Genomic DNA, 22,268 nt, shown 5'->3' with positions numbered 1-22,268 from the left:
ATCCAAGAAAAACAAAATAATGGAACATATACTATACATTATTATTGATAATGAATACCAGGCCTTGGCAGGCAGCCATATATTCCCTTGTATGGCCAACACGTGCCCAGATCTCAGTACCAGAACTTTAACACCTGTTGCCAGTTTCCAATCAGTCGGAGATGAGATTCACTGTTATTCCATGCATGAAGTGTGGCACCTCGTTATTTCAGACTTCATGGTCATTGTCACTGAGCCTGTTATTGTCATTATAACACATCTCACCAGACCGTGCCATTATAAATTGAACAACGAATGGCGACTTATCACTCTATATAACCTCTGGAATATACCTATTGTTTGCATCACGCCATGCAAAATGGCTGGCAGGATAGCCGAGAGCCAGAGAGGTACGCACACTTACCTGTGATCTGTCAGGATCTGGCTCGAATCTCTAACCCTAAACCTAACAACTAACCCTAACAACTAATCCTAACCCTAACCCTAACCCTAACGCAGGATAGCCGAGAGCCGGAGAGGTACGCACACTTACCTGTGATCTGTCAGGATCTGGCTCGAATCTCTAACCCTAACCCTAACAACTAACCCGAACAACTAATCCTAACCCTAACCCTAACAACCCTAACCCTAACAACCCTAACCCTAATCCTAACCCTAACCCTAATAACAACCCTAACAAGGGTTCGGGTTAGGTTCTGCCACCCTGGTGTTCCACAGGCACGGCGAGGCATCAATGTGTCTGTCCTCCCTCGGTGGACGTTAAACTTGTCTTCGCACATGCCAGCATTGACATTAAAGATCTCAGATCTTCGTGAAGAGGCAGGCAAGCTCTCGCCGGCGCCATGAACAAATCACAAATTCACTTCAGGAGCAGCCCAGCTGCGACCCCATAAAAATGATACTACCCACAGGCCACAGCCACACGCTACGCAAGAAAGAAGAAGAGGAAGATAATGAAGAGCTGTGTGTGTCGCTAATACGTGTCAGCTTTAGTTTATGGCAACGATGTGGAATTTAGCAAGGGTGCCAGCACACAACGGCCTACTGTAGTTAAATACACCATATATAACCACCTTTAGACGCCATTTTCTCCCGCAGAGCGGGTGTTGGCCTTTTTCGGGCACAGTCGTCCTCTTTTCTTGAAGCAATGTTTTATGGCCGGATGCCCTTCCTGCCGCCAACCCTGTTAGTCGCCTTTTGAAAGACACCATATAGGATTTTAAAAATTCACCAGCAAACATGCTATCAGACAGGATCCTGGTGTGTCATCCCATCCGATGGAAGGAGCACTCGTTGATGCAACGTACTGCCTGAAAAGCATTAAGGAGAAGGTTTATAGTCGGGACAGGAATCGAACCTCAACTTCGCTCAAATGTGAATACGCTTCCTCTGCACTATGCTGTCAGCCACCACAGAGTGTGGTACATCAGATCGGAGTATGGGAAAGAGCAGCAGAGCAAGTTTTTAAGACACGTGAGCTGATGCCGTCCAGTGCCAGTCGAGGGTTGACAGAAACTTCTCCACCTTCTCAGGTACAAAAGAGTCCAGGAACATTTGGGTACGACTGGGAAGGCTGGGTCCCGAGAGTGAGGGTTAGGGACACATGATTTGGAAGCAAACACAGAATTGAGGCATTCGGCCTTCTCACGAGTGGAGTCGGCTGTGGTGCCATTTGAACAGAGGGAATCAGATGGGATTAAAGAGGAGCAGACACCAGCGAATGACTTTGACAAGGCTCCACCAGGTTTTATATGGGGACAAGTTTGAAAGTTCAATCTTGAAGTTGGACAGATGTTGTTTCTGGCTCTCTTGAGAGTGGACGCACTTGTTGCGGATTGTTTGGAATGCACTGAGATTGCCTTCAGTCGGATTTGCCTCTCATGAAGAGAAGGCAAGTTTTTTTTTCAGAGCAACTGCCTCACCACAGAATTCAGTGGACCATGGGCAGGAAGAAGGGTAGGATAACTGAAGAGTTGCCATAAGTAACATGTCTGTCCTTCAAACATCATTTATCTAACTCTGTACAAACATAAAATTAGGCCTGCACATTGGGATGAGTTTAGGATGACAGGTGTAAGGGAAAACTTACTCCAGAATGAGCATCGATATGGCCAAGCAGATTCCAACTGCAAACTTGTTGAAAAACACATAGAAAGAGTAGAATAAAGCCTCCTGCCCAGGATAGTCTCCGTACTTTCTCTTAAAGTCCATGATTGTATCTGGAAGCATCGACCTGTAAATAAACACGCACAAAAAACCCGATCATACAGTATCACCAGGTTAATATTGACATTCGACTTCCAAATCATGTGTCCCGAACAATTTAAGGTTTTGCACATTGACTTCGGTTACTCTCCGTAAGGCAAAGCAATACCTGTTATGCTATGTCGATAAGTAAACTGACACATCTGAGAGAGAGCATAGGTAAGTATGCATGATGCGTGCGCATGCACACATACACACATACACACACACACACTGGGTTTGCATTTTATGATAGAGGCAGCTATTAGTTGTTCCACTGCCAAATTAAATAAAGAAATGAAACTGGTTATTATTGCTGCAAATGACAACACATTCTCAAGCTTAATGGTTTCCCAGACCACTTCATCCTACCCTTCAAAATCCCAAAAGTCAAAACCACAATGTCACAAACAGGACAGATGTTGCATGCTCACCAGGGAATGAGGGAGGTCGTAGCCACTGTGAGACCACAGGCCGCACACGCAATGAACGCAATTGGCACATTCCTCGGGACTGTCACCAGCGCAATGAGGAACGGGATCCACCACTGCAGGAAGGGAAGGACAAATGTTGGACAAATTGTAAACATACTCCTGATCTTCTTAAACCCGTGCATGGACCTCTTTCTGTCACGGTAAAGCCTCAATATCAGGTGACCACTCGGTTCCTCTGGAAAACTTTCACATTTCATTCCATCAAACTATAACACTAACCCCTATCCCTCTCTATGTCTCTATGTCTCTATGTCTCTATGTCTCTATGTCTCTATGTCTCTATCTCTCTCTCTCTCTCTCTCTCTCTCTCTCTCTCTCTCTCTCTCTCTCTCTGTGCCTGTATGAACTGCATCCTATTGATGACAAAAAACATTGGTTGTATTCTATAAATCTGAACTCTTTCTTACTTCCAATAATGCATTTGTCACAGAAGGTTAAAGTTCAGTCCATTACAAGATGAGGTGTCTAGGTATGTGAACTCTTACCAGCATCCCAAACATTATCATCCTCGTTTTGCTCACCACCTTGAGCAGCCACTGGCAGACAGGTAGACAGATAACTGCAGATACCTGCATTCACAAACATAAAATAAAGTTTCACATATCCAGGGAAATCTCTTTCCAAAGTAACCTAAAGGCTGACTGTAGTTGTGGCATGGCAAGACACAACTGGTTCTGTGTTTGATTTGTGGTCTTAAACAGCATAACTTTGTGTTTACTTTTCGTTTTACAACTTGTGATGATGTCATCATGTGCAGCCTGACATGTGAAATATATGAAACATTTTCTAACTAGAAGGGCATTCGGTAGAGCGCACACCTCCGCCAGGCTCACCAGTTTATGTTTTGTATCCCACTGATAGGCCGGATCTGGATTCGGACCTGAACCAAAATCGAATCGACTATTTATTTTCACCTAACCAACTCATCCACCAAGTTTAGTCATAACTCGTCCATAACATTTTAAATATCACACTATATATCGCTTTTCGCCCAATCTCTCAACGGTGAAGAATCATTAAAAAAATTAAATAATTGTCGTATCCAGATCCATATTCAGATCTTCACCAAAATCGAGTCGATTCTTCCTTGTCACACTCACGACCTCTCCACCAAGTTTCGTCCAAATCCGTCCATAGCTGTTTGAGATATCGTGTGATATGTCGGTTTTAGCCCTATCTTCAAATGGTGAAGAATCACTTAAAAATTCTACTTACCGGATCCGGATTCAGATCTTCACCAAATTCTAATACTGTTGTCCTTGTCACATACACTACCTCTCTGCCAAATTTCGTCAGAATCCGTCCACAACGTTTTGAGATATCTTCTTCACAGACAAACAGACAGACAAATAGACAGACAGGGGTGAAAACATAACCTCCATCCACCTTCGGTGGTGGAGGGAACAACTCACTGACCCCCTAATACAAATGCTTCGTACTTTCTAGGTGTGCAACAAAGTTGAAATTTGACAAACGGCTTGAAGCCATGATTGGCTTGATTCCAGAAAAAAAATCACGAAACTGTCTGTAAGTGTCTGTAGATAAAACTCGGCTGGGAGAGGGGTGGAGGTTGAACGACACCGGTGGTGCATCACTCCGCATCACTCCCTCGGCTGGCAGAGGGAAATATATAAAAAGCAGAACAGAGCAGAAATATGTTGAAGAGCAACAGAGCAGGTTTTTAGGACACGTGAGCTGATGCCATCCAGTTGGGATGGAGAATCAGAGCCGAGAGATACCGGAAACTTCTCCACCTTTTCAGGTGTAAAAGACAGAGTGCAGGAGTAGTTGGGTGTGACTGGGTAGAGTAGCTACAGAATGAGAGGGATTAGGGACACGACATTTGGAAGCAACTGTGGTGGAAGCGGATACAGAGAGTTGCCATGGTGTCATTTAAAGTGAGAGAAGGAATGGAGGGGGATCATAATCCAGAGACAGACTTAACAAGATACCACCAGGTTTTAGAGGAGGGAGACCAATTTGAAAGTTCAATATTGAGAGTTCAATAACAGATGCCATTTTCTGACTCTCCTGAAAACATTAGGGGCATTTCTTTCTTTTGCGGATACTTTTCTCTGCATTAAATTTGATTTGCTACTTCCTTGCTATTTTCCCCAAAACAATGAATGGTTCTACCTAACTAACCCCCTAGATTAGCGTCATCTGTAAATGTGAATACAGTATATTAATCTCCACTGCAACATCTAAATAACTTATGTAAACTAAAGAGTTCATAGAACAAGATACCCCATGCAGTGTTTATGTATATACTTTAATGTAAATGAAATAATAATTTTTAAGACCGTTTTAAAAAATCCAGAAGTTAAGCGCTACTGAAGCAATTTTATATACACCACCTTTATACACGGTAATAAGATGACGTTGAGTCACAGTTTAGAAGATAGAGGCTTTATTGATCATCATAGAAGGCAGTGCCAATCGGCATCATATATCCTGCACCCTCTCATGTGCCACGCCCTCTTCCAATGGGCTACGCTTGACAGCTCCTATTACATACACCACCCTATAGAGAACATCCAAATACCGCAAAACTGGACGTTCTTGGAAGTATTATGAAGGTGATTTAAGTAATACAGTGTTCAAGTATATAATTCAATTTAAATAAAGGTCGAAAGGTGTATAAATAAATTAATTCCAGGTTTTACCACCATTTTACTCAGTGTCTATGACACCAACTTATTTAACATGTTACATTAGTTATTTATGCCTATTGTTTGTGTCCTTTATAACATCCTTGAAAACAGTGAGTTTCCTGTTTGGAATGATTTCCAATTTTTGTTTGACTGCCAGGCAGACGGAGTAAAAATATTACCTCGATCCTCTCTGCGCATGTCCGATTGGGACAAATTCAGAGGCAAAATTCGGTAAAACGGCAAACTTGTCTTCCTCTTCATGTTCCGATTTGTGATGAAAATATAGCATTCAATTTAAATAAGGTGTTCCTCGATTATAAACCGATAGACAGACAGACGGACGGACAGATATGAAGCCATTGTTTAACCCCACTTTTAGCTTTGCGTGCGTAATAGGGTAATAACAGGACAGCAGATGTCCAAAGATTGGCACGCATCGTAGAGGGGTCAATATATGGTTGAACCCCCAAAAAATTGATACAAAAGGTTTTTCAATGGATTCTGGTACCATTGGGCATGCTAAATAACTAGTAACAATCTAGTAACATCTGACTTCCGGAAAGGGGTCATTTTCAAGATGGCGTCCAAGATGGCCACCAGGAGCTTAAAATGGCCATATCTCAATTATTATTCAATATCGTTGAATTCAATGGTATCATTGGTTGGGCAAACCTTCCTCAGCCCATATCATTCTACCAGTCTGCACCTGACAACTAGGCATCTCCTGTCTATTCAGAAGAAAAGTAAGGCCTCCATCCTGGCTAGTGGTATGGAAAATACACACAATGTATGGAAAATCGTAAAACAAAAGGGGCACCAGATGAAATTGCACCAAATGTAACGAATGAATGGCTCTCGAGGAAGTGGAACAATGCCTTAGGAGTCACCTATTCCTACATAATCAAAGATAAACAGCACCTCCACCACTTCCCTTTACCCCCTTTTTACTCCCCAGCCATCTCCTTTGTTTCTCCTATCCTCCCTCCCTCCTTCTTTTTATCAATTAATTTCTCTCAGTTTAACCCTTTCCCTTCTTCTCCTTGTGTGCCTAAGAAACAGATGTTCCCCTAATGATGTTTGTAGCTTACCAGTACAGTGATGACCAAGTACTGAAAGAGGTTTGCCATGTGAAGCGCATGTTTGAAGAAGATGCCCATGTTTCCCTGCAGGAGCTAGTGGGGGCAGGGGGTTGGGGGGGGATAGGGGGTGGGAGGCAAAGAGATATCATGTTTAATGTAAAAAAAAGAAAAAAAAAAGATTACAAATAAATAAATAAATAAATAAATATATATATAATAATATATATATATATATGTATATATATATATAATATATATATATATATACATTTATATATATATATGTATATACACAACTTGAACACAGCTAGTAGTACACATGTGGACAAACTATTATTATTGCTGGAGATTATACCAAATTATTTCGAAATTATCATTTCGAAGTTTTATCAGAAACAAGTACAAAAAGTTTTAATTAAAACAAAAGCCGCGTCGATGTTACACAATGCCTAGATGCAGCTGTGCCTATAACGTCGATGTTATAGGCACAGGACATTCCTATTGATTTGATTACTTGATGTTATTTTTGTGCAAAGTGAAAATATATCTCGGCAATTTCCCGTGTGTGGCGACGAATTTTTAATATATCTCGGCATTTTCCCGTCTGTTATTTCAGGCGGTGTATGACTGACCATGCCGCGATTTAAAAAAAATATATCTCGGCAATTTACCGTGTGTGGCGACACGTGAACGAAGCTATGCTCCTCTCTCCACATTATTGTGACGACGTATAAATTAAATATTTCATCGTGACGATTGTCATCAAATGGACGAATTTTTAATATATCTCGGCATTTTCCCGTCTGTTATTTCAGGCGGTGTATGACTGACCATGCCGCGATTTAAAAAATATATATCTCGGCAATTTCCCGTATGTGGCGACACGTGAACGAAGCTATGCTCCTCTCTCCACATTATTGTGACGACGTATAAATTAAATATTTCATCGTGACGATTGTCATCAAATGGACGAATTTTTAATATATCTCGGCATTTTCCCGTCTGTTATTTCGGGCGGTGTATGACTGACCATGCCGCGATTTAAACAAAATATATATATCTCGGCATTTTCCCGTCTGTTATTTCGGGCGGTGTATGACTGACCATGCCGAGATAAAAAAAAAAAAATCTCAATGGACTTGAAGTTACAGGCCTTTGAGAATTCATTTCGTTCTATAAAGGGCAACTTTCATCGGATTTTCTTCCCGTTTTTTTTCAACCGAGTCTAAAACTATGTTAGCGACTGTGAAAAATGAAATGATATATCGAATTTGATTTGAAATAAAACTGTGTGAGAGAGGAAGACACCACGGGCCTACAAAACAGGCCTCAAAGCTTTGCGAGTTAATAAAATGGTGGATATTTGTTTATATGAGGCCTCTCCCAGAATGGGTGGAGCTATGGTTCCCAGAATGGGTGGAGCTTTGAGGTTTTGTCTTCTCTGCAAGAACAAGAAGAAAAAGAAGAAGAACAAGAAGAACAACAACAACAGCAGAGCGCACTCTATGACCAGCGTCTGCGACGCGGCTAAAAACATCTTGTGCAAGGTTATTATCTACTTTGGATTTAACTGAAATGGCAGGAAGGTAGACAGATAAAAAAGACACACAACTTAATTCCATAATAACCAGGTATCACGCATTATTCCATTGAGCTCCATTGTCCATCTTTGATCCAGTTTCTGTAAAAAGGGATAATTGGATGTGCTGATATATTTTATTCTCGCCAATAAAATAAGCCAAGAATGGTTGCTTTCCATGATCTTTCAGTCAGATACATACTTTCCATGATTCCACTTTATACATACAAATGTGAAGACTCATATAAGTTTAGCGCAGAGGCGAGAATGGGTCTTCAAACAACACGTGGGTGAGGGAGGAAGACCGAGACGACAAAAAAAAAACAGGAGGAGAGTGGAAAAACGAGGAAATAACGGAAAGGACAACAGTCATGTGGAAAGCCAGGAATGGTTGCACGAAGGAAGCGTGCGGAAGAGGGATAAAGACCAAGTATGGGAAGATTGGAGATATGGGAATTAGATGTTCAAATACATAAATAAATAAATCTCGAGGTCAAGTCTCATCTATTAGGACTTTGAAAAGAAATGCTCAGCCCACCCAGTCAAACCATTCATCCAATCCAATGAAAGTGGGCCATTCGTGATAGCACCCTTGATCAATCTTGATCGTTCGATCATCATTCAGTTAGAGCTTCAATCAGATTAATCAATCGTGATCGTTCGATCATCATTCAGTTATCGCTTCAATCAGAATAATCAATCGTGATCGTTCGATCATTATTAAATTATAGCTTCAATCAGATTAATCAATCGTGATCGTTCGATCATCATTCAGTTATAGCTTCAATCAGATTAATCAATCGTGATCGTTCAATAAATCATTCAGTTATAGCTTCAACCAAATTAATCAATCGTGATCGTTCGATCATTATTCAATTATAGCTTCAATCAGATTAATCAATCGTGATCGTTCAATAAATCATTCAGTTATAGCTTCAATCAAATTAATCAATCGTGATCGTTCGATCATTATTCAATTTTAGCTTCAATCAGATTAATCAATCGTGATAGTTTGATCATCATTCAGTTATAGCTTCAATCAGATTAATCAATCGTGATCGTTCAATAAATCATTCAGTTATAGCTTCAATCAAATTAATCAATCGTGATTGTTCGATCATTATTCAATTATAGCTTCAATCAGATTAATCAATCATGATCGTTCAATAAATCATTCAGTTATAGCTTCAATCAAATTAATCAATCGTGATCGTTCGATCATTATTCAATTTTAGCTTCAATCAGATTAATCAATCGTGATCGTTCGATCATTATTCAATTATAGCTTCAATCAGAATAATCAATCGTGATCGTTCAATAATCATTCCGTTATAGCTTCAATCAGATTAATCAATCGTGATCGTTCGATCATCATTCAGTTATAGCTTCAATCAGATTTATCAATCTTGATCCGATTACCATCACTCAATTATAGCTTCAATCGGATTAATCAATCGTGATCGTTCGATCATTATTCAGTTATAGCTTCAATCAGACGAATCAATCATGATCGTTCGATCATTATTCAATTATAGCTTCAATCAGACGAATCAATCATGATCGTTCGATCATTATTCAATTATAGCTTCAATCAGATTAATCAATTGTGATCGTTCGATCATCATTCAGTTAGAGCTTCAATCGGATTAATCAATCGTGATCGTTCGATCATCATTCAGTTATAGCTTCAATCAGATTAATCAATCGTGATCGTTCGATCATTATTCAATTATAGCTTCAATCAGACGAACCAATCATGATCGTTCGATCATTATTCAATTATAGCTTCAATCAGATTAATCAATTGTGATCGTTCGATCATCATTCAGTTATAGCTTCAATCAGATTAATTAATCGTCATCATTCAATAATCATTGAGTTATAGCTTCAATCAGATTTATCAATCTTGATCCTATTACCATCACTCAATTATAGCCTCAATCGGATTAATCAATCGTGATCGTTCGATCATCATTCAGTTATAGCTTCAATCAGATTAATCAATCGTGATCGTTCGATCATCACTCAGTTATGGCTTCAATCAGATTTATCAATCTTGATCCTATTACCATCACTCAATTATAGCTTCAATCGGATTAATCAATCGTGATCGTTCGATCATCATTCAGTTATAGCTTCAATCAGATTAATTAATCGTGATCGTTCGATCATTATTCAATTATAGTTTCATCAGATGATTCAATCATAATCGTTCGATCATTATTCAATTATAGCTTCAATCAGATTAATCAATCGTGATCGTTCGATCATCATTCAGTTATTGCTTCAATCAGATTAATCAATCGTGATCGTTCGATCATCATTCAGTTATAGCTTCAATCAGATTAATCAATCGTGATCGTTCGATCATCACTCAATTATAGCTTCAATCAGATTAATCAATCGTGATCGTTCGATCATCACTCAGTTATAGCTTCAATCGGATTAATCAATCGTGATCGTTCGATCATCACTCAATTATAGCTTCAATCAGATTAATCAATCGTGATCGTTCGATCATCATTCAGTTATAGCTTCAATCAGATTAATCAATCTTGATCCTATTACCATCACTCAATTATAGCTTCAATCGGATTAATCAATCGTGATCGTTCGATCATTATTCAATTATAGCTTCAATCAGATGAATCAATCATGATCGTTCGATCATTATTCAATTATAGCTTCAATCAGATTAATCAATCGTGATCGTTCGATCATCACTCAATTATAGCTTCAATCAGATTAATCAATCGTGATCGTTCGATCATCACTCAATTATAGCTTCAATTAGATTGATCAATCTTGATCCTATTACCATCACTCAATTATAGCTTCAATTCGATTGATCAATCTTGATCCTATTACCATCACTTCAATCAGATTAATCAATCGTGATTGTTCGATCATCATTCAATTATAGCTTAAATTAGATTGATCAATCTTGATCCTATAACCATCACTCAGTTATAGCTTCAATCAAATTGATCAATCTTGATCATTCGTTCATTCCTCAATTATAGCTTCAATCGGATTGATCAATCTTGATCCTATTACCATCACCCAATTATAGCTTCAATCAAATTAATCAATCTTGATCCTATGACCATTTCTCAATTATAGCTTCAATCGGATTGATCAATCTTGATCCTATTACCATCACTCAATTACCGCTTCAATCGGATTGATCAATCTTGATCCTATTACCATCACTCAATTACAGCTTCAATCGGATTGATCAATCTTGATCCTATTACCATCACTCAATTACAGCTTCAATGGGATTGATCAATGTTGTTGATGCATGTGAAGGAAAGACTGCTTATATTGTGATGTTTAGAAATGAAAGTAATGCAAATATCGAAGTATTGTCACCCGTCATCATGACAGCACCACTGATTGGCAGTATGAGCTCCGAGAGAAAGCACCACGAGTGTAATCGTACAAACTATGCAAAAGGCACCCACGCAGTTGGTCGTACAATTACCAGCAAAAGCAAAAGTATGTAACACCAGTGTAGTCAAAGAAAGTGACATGACTGATGGTGCCGGTTTATTGTTCCATGTCGATATGTAAGGCCTTCCTCTCATAGAAAGTACATGGCTGCATGGAGGTCATGGGAGTTTGTAAGAAAAGAGATAATGGCACATTAGCACCATTCTTTTCCTGTTAGTGTGAGGGACCCCATCTCGTGGGCTTTGAGCCAAGCAGGAAATCTTTGCACTACCAGGGTTGGTGGCCAGGGGAGATGCAGGGAGGGGGGGGCTGTTCCTCTATGTCGAGGTGCTGGACAAACGGAAGCAAGCAGGAACAGATGCCAAAACAAACTCCATTGCTTTTCACGTTGCTTTCCGTTACTATAGGGACATGCCAGAGAGGTATGGGAGTTGTCAAACTGAAAATTGCGTTTATCTTGGAGCCCAAGTCTTTGGCAGGGATTTCAATCCATACTATGCATTCATTCATAGATGCTCGGGATTCCTCAATAAGATCAGCACACCAGCACTCTGCAAGACGTTAAAAAAAAAGCCGATGGGGGCATTTCAAGCTCCGCGTTTTGTATTTCCGTTTATGATTTCACCTTTGTCCCTGATCTGGGTGGACATAATTGGCACTATCCTCATGTGACTGCATATACTCCACATCAATAAAGTTCACAATCTCAAAGGTGCATCACAGTGAACCAAAAATAAATAATTTTAAAAATTTGACTTGGATCTTACTCATGCTTTAGGAGTTTAGGAATTGTTTCTTGTCTTAAAGATTGAACAGAAATTATATTTCAAGTTTGATTTATCAGGAAGTTACTATTTTGACCTTAGATTAAATTTGTAATGTGGAACATAAGATTTGAGTATGATGCGGCGTGAGTGTGGTTTAATGGTGCAGGTGTACCTGCTGAGCTATGGATGTAAACACATAGCACGCTGTGAGCTTCAGGTATGGTTGGTGGGTAAACATGAGGTGCAGCTGTGATGGCAGGGCTTGTCTGCTTGGCCTCCTGGTCATCGGACTTGAAACTGTGGAGGAACCGACGACAGGCATTTAGTGTCATTTCCTCTCATTCTGTGTCCCACCCCATGACTGTGTTTAGTTTAGTTCTCTTTGTTGCAACAAACTTTCCCAGTATTATTGGGTGGCCTGGAAACAACTTTCGCGGAACACAATTAAAAGCAAAAGATTAATGACGTTGCTGGTGCACGGAATCAAATGTGGAATTTTGATTTACTCAAACTTTGATTGAAATGGAGGTCTAGAAAAATATGAGTCGATGATACACAGCAAAGGAACTTATCACATTGACAAAGCAGGGTAGCTCGCTTACACCTTTGTCGAGTCTGCGCTCAGTACTTGACCCAATTGGTGCTTCATGGGCAGGGCAGAAAGTGTGCCGTCCCTCAAATAGGTGTTGACCCAGGTGTCCCACCTGCTCACATGAGGAGGCGGTGGCTGCTAAAGTACCCCACGGTATATTTTGCGAGGAATAGGTGAGTTATCGTTCGCACGGTGAAATAATTACAAACTCCTGAAAAACGAAGTCAGGTCTGGCCAGCCAGTTTGCAAAACATTTGGGCCAAAAACTTTCCCTAGCCATCCCTACAAGAATATGGGAATGATTGGAGCCAATAGAGAAGCAGGAGCAGTAAAGGACTTTAACATAATGACATTTAACAAACAGTTGCTGCAACTTGATTGGAGCACGAGAACAATGAGACAACAATAAAGCTTCCAACAACAAGAGAGTGCTGTAATTAGGACAAAATAATAGAAACTGTAAAGTGTGTTGGGATTTTTTCTCAACCCCAAATACAGTAAAATCTGTACTATCCGGCACGCATGGGAATTTGCCATTTCCGGTTAATCAAACATGCCGGTTATCGAAATGTTTTTGTATAAAAATATACATACATAGTCGAGAATTGTGGAAGAGCTAGAATATGCTGAACAGATCAGGAAATAAGAGACAAAACAGAATGCAAAATACGCAGGCATGGGGTGGACAAGATGGACCAGAAAAAGACAGAAGGAGACTCCAAGGAGAGAAAATGTTACATAGTACGGCACAAAAGAGCAACTTGCTAAAATTGCCTGTGAAAAAATATTAATAGTAATAATAATTGTGGTGCGGTGTAGTTGCGGCGGGATACAATAAATAATAACATTACAGTACAGTATAAAGGTCATTACAGTACAATATATATATATATATATATATATATATATATATATATATATATGTATATATATATATATATATATATATATATATACAATATATATATATGTAAATAGAACAGCACTCAGTAGAGAGCATACCTCCACCTGGTGAACAGTTTACGTTTTGTATCTCAGAGTAGAGCAGAAAATCACAATACAGAATCACATTTAATCAAAATCAATCACAGGAACCACCATAGGTCTAGTCTTTCATACCCTGATCTACCCCTCGTTTTTGGCCATATCACTCAATGGTGAAGAATCACTTAAAAATTCGAGTAGTCAGGTTCACTATGTTAACAAATATAATTTCGTTCAAAATTTTGGGATTAGCAAACCTGTACATTTTTGGAATCTTCAGAGCATGGAGAATCTGAAAATCAATGTTGGCATTTGCACAGACACCTGCATGGCCGCCATTTTGGATTTTGAAAATGGCCGCCATAAAATACATATTTTGCGCGATCTCGGCTTCTCGTCAACCTAGAGACTTAATTAAATATGCTAATCCTATGTTGTCTGGGTCAAGGAATCCAATAAAGGCCTCAAAATAGTGCTCAGGATTATAGAAAAGCAACAAACAAAGGTAATTGAAAACCATTGTCTTTATATTTGTGATATAACTGTATTACATAATACATGATATTGCAAGTCCTTTGAAGTTATAGGTTGTTATAGGAAGTTATAGGTAGTATCAGATTGAACTATAAGTCCTATACACAGGATCTACGAGGTCTATACCGTTCAGGAATATGATTTTACAGATCTTCATCACTGTCCTGAGTGTCATTTTCGCAAAGGTGTCTACGCAAATGTAAACATTAATTTTTGGATTCCTCATGCTCTGAATATTCCAAAAATGTATAGTTTTGCTAATCTACCAAAATTTTGAACGAAAAAACATAGTGAACCTGACTAGAGTAGCCGGATCCAGATCCCGATCTTCACCAAAATCGAATCGAATCGTCCTTGTCAGAGACCCAACCGACCCACCAGGTTAAGTCCAAATCCCTCCATAACTTTTTCAGATGTCCTGCTATGTATCGTTTTTGGCCCCATCTCTCAATGGTGAAGAATCATTTTAAAAATTCTAGTAGCCGGATTCGAATCTGGATATTCACCAAAATCTAATCATTTCGTCCTACAGTCACATGAAAAAGTAAGTACACCCCATGTGAAGTTTTGACTTTTTCAACATATTTAAACATACAGCTATTTGATCTTCATTTCAACAATATTCATACATAAAGGTGATATAATATAACAAATGTCATGAAACATTTACATATTGTAGTCCATTGTATAATTTAAATAAACATAAATGCAAATTTCGCATGTGGAAAAAGTAAGTAAGTAAGTAACAAAAGAAAAAATTAGGTAAAAAGTACTAAGAGTAAGTACTCTTTCATTCAAAGAAGGTCGAGGGCTATGTTTGGATAAAAAAAAATGGCAAAATAAAATTAAAATTAAAATCAGATAATTGGCCCGAGACTTTGATCGATCAGGTCTTGTGGTAAGACACTGCCTGTGGTTTTTTCCGGGACCAATTGAGTAATATGTATTGTGAAGATCGTATGTTGAGGTCATACGTATGCAAGCTAATAATGGAAACAGTATATTCCTTTGGTACGTTTCTACCCTACCTCTACCTCCCGGTCTCGGTATGATCCGTCTGTTGCTCTTTTCACTTTAACCTCCTGCATCATGAAGGATTGGCGCGGTAAGATGCCCGGTGGAGCACTGCTGGTGACTTCACTCGTGCTAATAAGAGATAGCTCTAGAGAGGACCATTTCGGGCGCATTGCACCTTCGCATTTATTACAACACCACCGTGTTCATGCTCCCCCACCTGTAATCCTCCCAGTCTGCTGCACGGAAATTACACGGGTGCAACTACTGATGTTAATTCCTCAGTTTTTATTAATTTTATTTTGTTCATATTTATATTTATTCCCACGTCATGAAAACGAACTTTGCATGTAAGTAATCTGCCTCTGTGCTACCAAGATATTTTCGATTCTGACATAATATTTCAACACATATTGCATTGAATTTCCTCTGGCAATGCCGGGTACAGTTAAACATGAACTAGTCTTTTGAAGTTGATGGATGATCTAAAGTGTCAACGGTTCAAACTCATCGGGCTCATCATCTGGTCAAAATCCAGAGGCTTTATTGAATCATCTCCTTATGTCGCACTGCTGCTGCATCGTTCCTTGCCTCTTCCTCATGAAATGTTATTGTATGAGTTGCTGCTGCATCACTTCCTGGGTGCTGTAAATGTTTTGCCTTTCAGCAAACCTCACTGGTATGTCAAGACCTTTATCCGGTGGGTTCCATTACCAATCAGCTTTCTCTCGCTTGCCAAGCCAGCTGTTCCTCACCAACCATTTCATTGGAGTGCTTGCTTGAGTGCTTATGCCACATTGCGAGCATTCGGCAAGCCGCTTGGTAATCGAATACACCCCATCATTAGCCCAAGTGATATGTTCTGTTAAAAAGTCTTCTTCTGAGTTGTTCAACTTCCTTCTGTGGATAAACAACACTGTCGATGATTTTGAAGTCAGTCATAACATGGTCCCCTTCACACCACTTTTCCAATTCAGCTTTGATCAAACCTTTAATTAGATCATCGTTACATGCTTGCCTCATCATACTGGAAATTTGGGACGTGATCTGCAGACTTTTGTTCTCCTGAGATATCAAGGTAACTTGTTCTTCTGGACCTTGATGTTGGAGATGGTTGACGATGGAAACGCATTTATATTGTCTCCCTTCTCCAGTCTCCTACATATGTCAATCTTCTGATTGTGAGAACAATCCTCTTCCTCTTCCCATCAGTACTACTCGTTGGGGTAACAGAAGCCATGATGCTTTGGAAGCTGAACTTCTTGTTCTTCCCCCCAAGTTTTCACATGCATGTTCTACCCAAGATTTGGGATCCCGTGATTGGTCGTTTGGCGGAGAGAGTCGGATGTCCTAATCATGATCCTAATCATGGCAATCCATGTCCTAATCATGGCAATGATTAGGACATGGATTTGTTCCCATTTTCTTTTGGTATGTTTAACCTTGACTCAGGAAACGTCACCGAAGGGTTTCCAAAAGCAAGGAAGTGAATGTCTGACGTTTTGACAGCCAACAGATTTTTGTCGCACTTCCGATGGTGTGGATTTATGATGGATGGATGGATGCAGCTCTTGAACCATGAGGCTGTGACAAAACCATTGAGAGCAAAGCATCGTTCTCACAGCTGAGGCCGCATGGACTCTGTATCTCGTGTTTCTTTTCTGTTTTGATGGGGGCAATAATTAATCGGTGAGTCAGTTGTGTGGTTGTGTGTGAACAACCAAAAAATTTTTAATACTTTTTTAAAACAACGTAATAACCTCATGTGCCGGTTTGTAAAGTGCCAGATAATACAGCTTTTACTGTACCTTTCAACTCCCTAACGCCAACAAAAAGCAAGAGGATGCACACGAGGTAGATCACGGCAACCACAATGGCTGCCATCTTGTATGCTTCTTTCTCCTGACAAGTAAAGATGGACACATGAAAGGTTACTCCATTAAACCATTGTAGAGGTGATTTATCTCGTATTAGACCATTGGATCTGCATGTTTATTTCAGAGAATGAATATCCTGTGAAATGCAACACACATTTGTCGGGTAGATGGTCATGGAAGGGGTTCAAGCAAGCATTCAGATATACACGATGGTGGATTGGACACCATGTGATGGATGGAGGTGTGTGGTTAAGCGAGCTATATGTGATACCCCTGCTGTCCACTGTTATGGTTATTAAACCAGTGGGCACAGCTCACCTGAATGGAGCTTTCTGATATGCTGTTGTTCTGATGTGACGAATTGGATTCGTTGAACATGGAGCACTTTTTTGAGTCACTGACTTTAAATGCAGACATAACCAGAGCACCAAGCAGGATCCCGAACAGCTCAACACCCATCCCTACGGTGTGGGAAAAGCACATGTAAGTAAGTTGGACTAAATAATGAGGGATTATGAACTAAAAAATCTAAATGTGGTTCAATGACCAGGATGCGTAAAAGCTGAATTTAAAAAAATGATGAATGAATGAATAACCTGCACAGTTCTTCCTATTATATAAAACTAGCAGAGTTACCCGGCGTTGCCCTGAAAATAAATAGTCAGACACGCAATTTAGTTTAGTGGGCTTTTTATAGTCAGAGGAAGCCACGCCCCTTGGGCCACCCTGCTGCCACACCCCTTGGGCCGCCCTGCTGCCATGCCCCTTGGGCTGCACTGCTGCCACGCCCCTTGGGCCGCACTGCTGCCATGCCCCTTGGGCTGCCCTGCTGCCATGCCCCTTGGGCCGCCCTGCTGCCACGCCCCTTGGGCCGCGCTGCTGCCACACCCATTGGGCCGCCCTGCTGCCACGCCCCTTGGGCCGCCCTGCTGCCACGCCCCTTGGGCACGCCCCTAGTCTAAATCTGATGCGCCCATTTTTTCTGTCGAGAAACGTTACCCCCATTACCCCACTTCCCTCTCTAAGTCACTTCCTTAGGCTGTCCATGAGGCACAACTGAACAAACAGATGTTCACAAATAGGGTTATAAGATAGAAGCCAAATGTTTTAATCGAGGTCCTGGTACGTTTTGTTTATCATCAATGAATATGAGAATCATTTTGCTGCTGAGATGTTGCTCTAGGAAATAACGTACGATAGGCTGTTGCTGAGTCTCGCTCTTCAGTTTTATGGCTCAGAAACATCGTCAAGGAGGCGTATGGCACATGAAGAACCTGTGTGCAAATAAACAAGTCACATCAGCAGCATTGAATGTAGCAAAGCACATCATCACTGTACATAGCAAAGCACATTAAAACTCAAATAACTGGAACAGCACTCAGTAGAGCACATATTGCCGCCAGGCTGAACAGTTCACATTTTGATCCCACCGACATGCTCGATCTGCATCCGGACCATAATCAAAATCTAATCAGATTGTTCTTGTCACCTACCCAACTCATCCACCAAGTGTTGTCAGAACCTGTGCACAACTTTTGAGATATTGTGTTAGATATCGTTTTTGGTCCTATCTCTCAGTGGTGAATAATAACTTAAAAATTCTCGTATCCGGATCCGGATCTTCACAAAAATCTAATCATTTCATCGTTGCCACATACCCCACCTGTCCACCAAGTTTCATTCAAATCCGCCCATAACTTTGAGATATCCGGCTCACAGACAAACAAACAAACAAGAAGGCGGCAGGGTTTTGAAATAAGGTTAGGTATTCTAGGGTAGCCTTACAGGTATGACGAAAATCGAGAGAATCAATAATAATTGATGGATTAATTGATTAATTGCGTAATTAAAATAAATAAATAATAATCATAAAATAATTCATTTGTTAAATCAATTGGCTAATAGCATACCTATACCACCACGGTTTCATCCGAATTTGTAACTTTTTGTAAATTAATTAATTCGGTGATTAATTGAAAAATGAAATAATTAATCGATTAGTTGATTAATCAATAAATCAATTTTTTTTAGCCAAATCACTTTGTCACTATTGTGTCCAAATATCAGCTTCATAGCTCAAAAGATGCCTGAGATATTGCCCAGATGAGAAAGAAAATAAATAAGTACTTAATAAATCGATAATAATTAAGTAATTAATCAATTAATTAATAAAAAATATATACAGTTTTTGGCAAAGTACTTGTTCACTATTGTGCCCAAATTTCAGCTTCCGAGCTCAAAGGATGGCTGAGATATCGCTCGGACAAACAAACGAGAAAACCTTGACCTTTCACCATTTTGACCTATATAGTCAAAAAACATTAACAGCTTCACTTTTGGCCTTCGGGAATCCTCTGGTAAAGTTTGACGAAGATAGCTGGAAGCATTAACGAGTTATCGCGCTCACAGACAAACAAACATACAAACGAGACAGACCGACATATGACAGTTAGTTTAAAAAATTTGAAAATTTTGAAAGTTCTTTTAAAATTTGAAATAATTATTTTTGTTTTTTTGGAGAATTCAAAAATTGAAAATTTTCGTCATAACAAACAGACAGACAGATAGTTGTCACATTATTATTGATAGTTGAGAAATCCTCACATCATTTACATGAATCGAAAACCCGAACCAAAAGATATGACCAATCAACTGTCCCGACCCTTGTACTGCAGTTAAATCAATAGTAAATTTGATATTCGCCCTCATATGGCTCATTGTTATTGTGCTCACTCATCAACTCCCTGTCTATTGGGATTTCTACATTATTGCAGTCCTCCTTGCCTATTTATAAGCTTTGATTTGTGTAAACATTAATGTTTTGTCCTTCATACTTTATTTGAACATTATTACTTTTTGGTTTTATATAGTAATAACTTTACTTTCTCGACGTTTCCCTCACTCTCTTATATTCTTTCCTCCTTTCTCTCTCTTTTTCTCTTTCCTTGCCCGATTTTATTCCCATTTATGTATATTAATTTACTGTACTGCATTGTCAACATTTCTTTGTTTGATTTGCCATTGTTCTTTACCTTTTATTGTTGTTCACGTTATGCTTCTGGGTTAGCAATTATATTTGCTAATATAATTTTATTTTTTGTATACTGTAAACCTGACTTTTAAGTCTTCAGACATTTGTCATGTCTTTCTTTTGAATAAAACCGAAAATTGAATAAAATTGAATAAACAGGAAATTGATTGATTGATACAGGTGAAAACACCTTTAGTCGCAGAGGTAAAAATGGATTGCCCTTCGTCGCCGAAGATGGGCATTTGCATGTGGTATGAACACCTGGGAGCATGAATTGGAGTCAACTGCACAGCAACCACTCTGAAATGGCAATCAGTGTAACCCAGTGTCATGGGATACCCAAGTAGATCAGAGCACTTGATACCTGCTGCTGAAGCAGGAATTTGTCATTTGTCCTGGGTGTTAATCTTTTAACGTCTAACAATGACTGGTGCTACAAGGGTCCTCCTGCCTAAGGTCCTTCTGATGGATGACACTAACATTGACATCTTGCCCTGCATGGCAAACACCAGGGTTACAGTTTATCGATAGTCAAGGCTCGAGAGCACAGAGGTGAGTGTGCTTACCTCTAGGTCTAGGCTATCCTGCCAGCCCTAATAACTCTCTACATAGCACAGCCCATAAGCACCGGACCTATCTTTACCCTCGCCAGAGGAAAAGGTATTGCATTTGAGTCAGTTTGTTTGTCTGTTTATTTGTCTGTTTCTTTGTTTGTCCACACAGGATAAATATGATTTTCTCTGAAACCGTTGGTCCGATTGAGAGGAAATTTTCAACATGGGTGCAACTCCAACTGTATAATTTTTAATGATAATTACGACGTCATAGGTCACATGGTTCGGCCGCCATCTTGGAAAAATCGAAAAACTTTGCACCTCTATATCTCCGAAAGTGCTGAATATAAAAAATTGAGACATGGCTCATTGTAAAGAACTCTCCATGGGGAATAAAATATGTTAATGATGATGTCATAGGTGCCTCCATTATGACGTCATAATTCGACAAGTACAAAACTTCATCCAATCATGATTAAATTTCTTGAGCATAATCTAGGAATAAATGTTTAGAAAAAAATAATGATGACGTCATCGGTCACGTGGTTCGGCCGCCATATTTGTTTTAACACAAAAGCCTTAAAAACCACTGAAAATACATCCTGGCGAGGGATTGCAATCTCTGATTGCTCTTTCTTGGTACTCATACAAGGACGAATGGACCAACAAACATGCACAGAACAGAATTTGAACAAAGAGGCTCAAGGTACGTGCATTTAAAAGCCCAACCAGATAATTCTGGGAAGTTTTCGCATTAACCTCAGTGGAGGAGGGTCGTGGCGTACCTGTATCATTTGTCGTATAATAACAGGGCAGGTGCAAGGATTGCAATGAATGAGTGCTCCTTCTTACATTTAAAACCATCTTGAAGAGGCAGTAGAAGGTCAGATACCAGCCGACCTTACAGGAACCACAGCTGCCGAAGGGTGGAGTAAACCATAACAGAAAGTAGAACACAACAGCAAATGGTGTAGAAAAGACGATCCTGCCGAAGGGAAATGACAGGAAAGTTGAATCAGCCATACTTTCAATCCAAAATTGTTGCATCGAATGACCTTACGGGGTAATCAATCATAAAAATCCCACAAAGAAAACACTTGATTTTTCATGATACTTTAAGAATCCCAATTTTTTTGTTTTCAAGGGCTCACAGGATACCTACCCGAGAGGTATGCACATTCGCCTCTGACCTGTCTCGCCTGGGTTTGAATCCCGACCCAGCTACAAACTGTCATCCAGGTGTTTCACAGGCAGGGCGATTCATCAATGTGTGTGCCGTCCCTTGGATGGACGTTAAACGGACAACCCATCCGCCAGCATTAGTTGGTAGATGTTAAAGATCCCAAGGTGTACTTCACAAAGATCAGTTGAGCTATCGCCGGCTCCATGAACAAATTGTTGAATCCTCA

The 22,268-nt window shown here is 39.7% G+C and overlaps 1 protein-coding gene across 1 annotated transcript in view; it reads right to left on the bottom strand.

Annotated features, from left to right (window-relative positions):
* The window catches only part of LOC137439029 (sodium-dependent lysophosphatidylcholine symporter 1-A), an 85,241-nt gene that overhangs the window by 12,692 nt on the left and 50,281 nt on the right, over positions 1 to 22,268 (bottom strand). Inside the window, exons 4-12 of the mRNA XM_068134617.2 lie at positions 21,712 to 21,844; positions 18,470 to 18,548; positions 17,593 to 17,735; positions 17,206 to 17,299; positions 12,446 to 12,570; positions 6,481 to 6,564; positions 3,224 to 3,307; positions 2,679 to 2,791; positions 2,090 to 2,233 (exon numbers count right to left, since the gene is read on the bottom strand). Coding sequence (XP_067990718.2) covers positions 2,090 to 2,233; positions 2,679 to 2,791; positions 3,224 to 3,307; positions 6,481 to 6,564; positions 12,446 to 12,570; positions 17,206 to 17,299; positions 17,593 to 17,735; positions 18,470 to 18,548; positions 21,712 to 21,844 — 999 coding nt within the window. The remainder of the gene's footprint in view (positions 1 to 2,089; positions 2,234 to 2,678; positions 2,792 to 3,223; positions 3,308 to 6,480; positions 6,565 to 12,445; positions 12,571 to 17,205; positions 17,300 to 17,592; positions 17,736 to 18,469; positions 18,549 to 21,711; positions 21,845 to 22,268) is intronic.

The sequence above is a fragment of the Myxine glutinosa genome, chromosome 13 (assembly GCF_964187855.1).
Source record: "Myxine glutinosa chromosome 13, kmMyxGlut1.1, whole genome shotgun sequence".
NCBI classification, from domain to species: Eukaryota; Metazoa; Chordata; class Myxini; order Myxiniformes; family Myxinidae; genus Myxine; species Myxine glutinosa.
Note: the sequence above shows the minus strand (reverse complement) of the source record. Positions and strands in the feature narration are given on the sequence as shown.